Below are 6305 nucleotides of genomic sequence, written 5' to 3' on the forward strand. Positions count from 1 at the left end.
TTGTAAAGGAAGAGAGTCGCAAGGAGTGTGCTGTGGTCAGTAGTGATGCAGTGATATCCGAAATAAACCGAAATATAAAATAAATAAATACCGATAAATATAAAATAAAATATATACCGAAATATAAAATAAATATATACCGATAAATATAAAACAAAATATATACCGAAATATAAAATATGGACTCTACAAAAGGTGGTCTAGGGTTTTGAGCAGGAAAGAAAGCCGGTTGTGGATAGCCACTTGCTACTGTAATTGTGAAATCCGGACATGAGAAAGCCTCCAACAATCTCGGAACATCTTGTTGCGGTGTTATGAAAAGGAAGATTGTGCTTGGGGAATAGCCTTCTTTCTCGAAACCCCATAAGATTTCGAAACTTCAGGTTTGGAATAATAGTGCTCTGTACATTTTACTACCGATTAGACTGCATATATTAATTTTTCTTTCCATGGGGTCATTTTCTTGTTCTACTGCGTGCAATTTGTAACAGATGCTCCAAACAAAGCGTGTAAACGGAGAACATTTATTTAAATATAATTTGGTCGTTATTTATGCAAGTTCCTGATATAATCGTTTGCTGTTTTCCGCTTTCGTTCAGAATTTGAACATCTCCCTGAAAAATTGCATAATTGACAAGAAGTAGAGGAACAAAAAATATATGTATGCAAACGATTTTTCCTGACAAAATATGGATCTAGCAACATCACCTTCAGAACTACACCCTTCTCAAACCGTACATCTCCTTTAATTTTCAAGGAATCGAGCTCAAGGATTTCCGGATAGTCCTCGAATCGACTGCGGAAGTCGTCAACCTAGATATCATTCTTTTCGCACAAGAAGCATCCCTAGTTCTCTTGAAAAAAATACGTACAGATTGGAAAAACTCTCCCAACTCCACAGTTGGTGGTGGGCGATTTCGATTTAGCACTAATGAACGTTCATCACTCAGAGAATAAAGATTTGAGGAAACCAACAACAGGTCGTCTGTTTTCTTCACGGGTAGGAATCTGTTGCGGCCAACATGTACACCTATAAAAGCACGTATCAGTAGTTATGGTTTTACTCAACTGCTCTGGAAAAAGATTCGGGATAACTCGAAGAAATTTTAGAAAATCTCTTTCTCTTCATATGTAATTTGCTCTTGAAAACCTGCTGTTTTTCGTAAGATTCATAAGAACTTCGGTAGCACATTCACCGTGCAGGAGGCGGCATGCCATGAGTACTGCCTACAACTTACTTCGCACCACGAGTCATGTCCTTTTTATTCTGATGTGTTTAGAACGATAAACGTTTCAAAAAGGCTGCAAAAGGAACTTACAGTAGGCTCGTGGAAAATTACGAATGCATCCACCAATCGAAGTTTCCAACTGGAGCACTCCTCGGCCATGCAGTAACTGGAAATTAGTTTTTTTTCTCATATTAATCTAACGTTGAACCGTTTCAATGGTAAAAAAATAAGAGTAATAGCAAAAAAATAGTAAAAAAACCAAAAAAGGGGCAACTCAGGAAAAATCAAAGCGACATGGAAAATAGAGCAAAAAAGTACCTTCTTATTTACAATGATCTCGCTGGAAATTCTGTGGAGGTGCTCTTTGACAGATCGCAAATTCACCCAGATGTTATTTGTATTGAATATTCTATAAAATTATCAGTTAGTTCTAATGAACAGTAAACTCACCACAAGTCGACAAAACTTGCATGGAGATTGATTTGCTTTTGTCTGGGAATTTCGACTCCACCCACAATAATGCCAACTATTTGTTTTTTAACCTTACTTTTTAACTTTTTAACTTTTTGTATTTAATTATTTGTATTTGGTAGCTAACGATGAAAACTGGCCATGTTGTGAAAGCAAATAAAATATAAAATATAAATAAATAATATAAACAAAACGTGAAATAAAAGAACGCTCATACCCATCCCAACTTTAAACAAGCTTCAAAAGTAGGAAGCTAAAGAATGCAACGTTTTTCTTGGATCAGTTAGTACATCTTTCCTGCTGGACCTCCGAGGAACACCACTGGACCTATAGGTTATCCTCCTATAGAATGTAGTGAATCTATCAAATTCGATGTGGGTAGCGCGTAGCAATGTCAGAATACTTTTTAGGTGGGAAACAATAAGGATCCCACCAGCAACACCTTAAAGTCTGCTGATCCAAACATGAATAGGGTAAATTTCCCAAGATTCTTTCCGTAGAAGCACATCATACGCCACATTCTTTTATTGTGCTGTTCGTCGCACTATGACCATCACCTGTAGCTGCAATGCGGTCGAGTTGATACTTACACACACTTACATCCTTCGGCAGCGTTTAAATGAGCATTCAATTTCACCTGTTTAGTGTCACAGGTCGTTGAGCGCTGGTTTTCTATGTTTTCGCTTTCAAAGTGCTATCTGAATCGCAACTGCGCGCGATAGCCATGATTTTTTCATCGACATTACGAAAATAATGTGGATAACTGTTCAAAAATTTCAAAAATTCGAAAAATTTCAAATTTTTCAACTTTCGAATTCAAAGAAGCAAAGCGTCAGTAGCATAAAGTAGGCTTCAGTAGCATAGTTATCTCCACTAAAGCTTTGGGAAGTTCTTCGACGGAATTACTGTGTTAAAAATCGAAAAGCAACCTTGTGAGATTCTCACAAAATTTCTGTCAACCCAATAACTACTGCCTTAACACCGTTCAAGGATATATTTCTTCAGAACTCTTTCAAATGAGAGGAGAAAATTTCAAAAGTATATTAAAATTTCAAAATTATATTAAAATTGTGTAATAAAGAAAAGGTAGACGTATGTAGGTGCACATATGGAAAACACAAGAGAAATCTGTAAATCATAACATACTTAAACGTTCGGGTTGAACAGAATTCATCCAGATGTTCTGGTGGGACTTGTGGGATCTCCAAATGCATTAGTTGTCCAGCAATGTCGATCAATGTGCCGCCCTAAACAACAATAAAAGTCCAATAGAATATAGTGAAAACATTGTGATTGTTCACTTGTTTCTACGGTAGTACTTTCAGGATATTTTCTATGCTCAAAACAAACAGTCATATTTTCCTAGCTGGGAAAGTCCTTTTGTTACCTTGATATCATTCTCCGTCTTCTTCGTGCACTCCATGATGTAGTCCACACCTTCGTCACAGGCGAATTGGGCGATTTTTAGGTCGAGCACGGCACCAGTGTTATCGATGTTCGACACGAACATTATGTCTCGGCCTGACAGATGTATGAGCATTCAATTTCGATGAAATTATCAGCAAATTCAAAGTTAAAGGCATCACTCCACGAATCTGAGGTGGTACGGATTTCAAGTGGAGTATTCGTATACGGGATAGTGGACTATGGAGAGGAGGGCGATATCGTCCATTTCTTCATAATTGCCGTAAAAAACGGCCCGGAAGATACGGCTTCGGGTGTTCTGACGCACTTTTTTCTACAAGGAGTTCGACTGGAGCGCGCCAGCTTTGTGCACGCGCCGCATCTTTCGCGCCGTTTTTTACGGCAATTAGGAAGAAATGGACGGAATTACCCTCCTCTCCATAATCAACTATCCCTTATAAGAATATTCCACCTGAAATCTGCACCACCTCAGATTCGCGGGGTGATGCCTTTAAGTGAATAAAATCACTAATTCATCAGCAACTAAGTGCAATACAAATACTTGGTAGCAGAATTTTTTTTTTCTTGTTCGTTAGGAAAACTGTTGCAAAGCCTTTTTTTAATGGAAAAATCCTAACTTCAGTAGAACATCATCCGAAAGGTACGAAAGCTACCGCATCAAAATTTTTATCAGAGACATCAACCTCCACCGTACCCTGGTTGAGCAACTCATCAAGAACCCCAGTGGCGCCTAAAGCTTGGAATATGTTCCCATGTCCTGGAGGATACCACCTGGAAAAAATCCAATTCGCTCCATGAAGTAGTCTCAATGGAAAAGAACTGCATTAAGAATCTCTCACTCTTGATCCGTGCCAGTGTCCTCAACGGGCAGCAATGAGTCAGCCCAAATCCGTGGGCACCTGGACTGGCAAAACGTCCGTACATCACTGTGGGGACCCAGCTCGCTCTTTGTCTGCTGATCAGTGTAGAACGAGTTCATAAGGAACAACGGGACCTTGCTTTCATGAGTTTTGTTGAAAACCTGAACTTTTTCTACATTACGCCGCTTGAAAACAGGAAATTTAGGAAAAACAAATGAAGAAGTTTGCTTAGAAAGTATTCCAAAAAAAAAAGAAAAAGGACAATTCGAAATCACCTCATGTTGTTGTCTTGCAATATCGAGAAATGAAAGATCCCCTTTGATTTTGATGAAAGATTTAGGTTTATTGCATCCCATAGTCGTGCCGAGACCTCCATTCAGCTTCACCACAACCAAACGATTAAGGACATCTTTTCTGAACGTTGGCGTTCTTTGGAAAATAAGTTCAAGATGAGAATATTGTTTTTCATGTGGTGACTAAAACTAAGCACAATTTAACACGAAAAAAATACTGCATACCTGGTTTCCCAACAAAAATCATTTTATATATAGTCTAAGATGGGCGATCCTGCAGAGACAACAACTACTGTACTTCTCACACATTTATGTCGTTGTTAAATGAATGAATCCGTATTAATCGGAGAGGTTTTTGAAATTTTCCAAAATTTTGAACGTAACGCAGTATATCAGCATATTTCAGGTACTCCGAGGTAATTCCGAAAACATCTCAAATTTCTTCGTAACTCCCGAAAAATTCTGCAGGAAAAACCCAGAAATCATTATCTAGTTTGGTTCATATACGAATAGCACTTCTGGATGTTTGTTTGAAATTCCAGGGGAAAAAAAACCAAGCATGTTTGAATAATAAGAAATAGTTATATGAAATTGCAGTGGTACTAATCACTAACAGCTACAAAAACTAATTTTTCGACTTTTCATAGCTGTTTTTTTTTTCAGAAAATCTTCATTCCATATTTTCTAAACATTTTGCCATAGGGTTTTGCCTTCTTTGTTTTATTACACGGTCACCAAGCAGAAGCAGTGACATAGATCCAATAAAACGAATTTTATAACGAAAAATCCAGAAAGAAACAAAACTCCAATAGATTTCTTAAAGATACTGTTTTCGAGAATACAAGGAAGTGTATATGTTAGCTCATTTTTGTCAAATTCATTTTTAAGCCAGAACTTTCAGGCCGCTAATATTATAGAGCTACTTCATTTCTTCAACAAAACATGATCTTTTTTATAGAATTCAACAACTTATTTATCAACCTTATGGTAAATGGGCGTGGAAACAAATGGAAAGTGTAAGTTTTCATCAGGAACCTTTTGACATCAAACGGTGATAGGTCGTCATGATTCCGCTGCACACCTTCTGCAATAAATTTCCAACTGTTCCAATCGATATAATGTTTCTCTTCCAAAAATTGTCGATACAACTGCCGAAATACATTTGCTTCAGGCCCGGATACCTAAAGCGAAGGTAAGTGCAACACGAAAATGTTACCAAGAGATAATACTCAAATGGAGGGGGAAATCAAATGAAAAAAAGAACTTAAAATCAAGAAAAACGGTTACTACCTTATCAGTTCTGCTGAAAAATTCATCCAATTTCTCTAGCAGTTCCACTTTCTTTTCCGCTGAGATATGCATTTTGCAAGTTGGCTACAACTGAGTTCGAATGAATATTCGATAGTAGATTGAGTTGGTCGAATAGTGGTGGTCAGTAATAGGTCGATCGTGTGCGAACTTCGAACCGCGGCGCTGATGCACTCTCAAGATAATGTCAAGGGCATCACTCAGACATAACGTGGATTTCTTGTCCATTCTATGTATTTCTTCTTGTCCAGTGTATTTTTTAAGGATTACTTTGCTTTGCTGGTCGTTGTTTTCCTGAGGTTTTTTTTTCTTAGAATCACTGCAAAGTTCGATGAAATAGTCATTGATTTTTTCCTTGTGATTTGTAGTACAGTCAAGTGGCTATTTCTCGGTTGCTTTAGCTTCTACCATTGGTTTGGAGTTTACTGATACTCTACCAACAACAGGTATCCTACTAACGTTTGGTAGTGTTGAGTTACAAAAAAATATGGTTATAAAACCACAGCTTTGTAGGTAATCACCCAGAACACATGAAAGAAAAGAATTTCCACCAGGTTCTATTTACAAAAGTAAGGTCAATCAATTTTGTATGACAAGTGTTGATATCATATAGAAGTGGGATGTTCAGTTGTATGGAGATGCAGGCAGCAGCTTTTTGATTTGCAGAAAAATAGACATTTTTGTAACTATGTATGATCAATTCAGCCCCATTATTAAGG

General features: G+C 37.5%; 1 protein-coding gene across 1 annotated transcript; it reads right to left on the minus strand.

The window, feature by feature from the left end:
- Nucleotides 1–524: 524 nt before the first annotated feature.
- Nucleotides 525–5640, minus strand: RB195_016331 (uncharacterized protein; the record flags this gene model as incomplete). The annotated part of the gene is made up of 12 exons (XM_064207437.1): nucleotides 525–614; nucleotides 709–813; nucleotides 873–1030; nucleotides 1320–1395; nucleotides 1548–1638; nucleotides 2847–2947; nucleotides 3088–3221; nucleotides 3820–3896; nucleotides 3965–4146; nucleotides 4261–4399; nucleotides 5314–5459; nucleotides 5569–5640. 12 exons carry the CDS (start codon nucleotides 5638–5640, stop codon nucleotides 525–527), a joined length of 1371 nt encoding a protein of 456 aa, XP_064063318.1.
- Between the last annotated feature and the right edge of the window lie 665 nt (nucleotides 5641–6305).

Source organism: Necator americanus, chromosome V (assembly GCF_031761385.1).
Source record: "Necator americanus strain Aroian chromosome V, whole genome shotgun sequence".
NCBI classification, from domain to species: domain Eukaryota; kingdom Metazoa; phylum Nematoda; class Chromadorea; order Rhabditida; family Ancylostomatidae; genus Necator; species Necator americanus.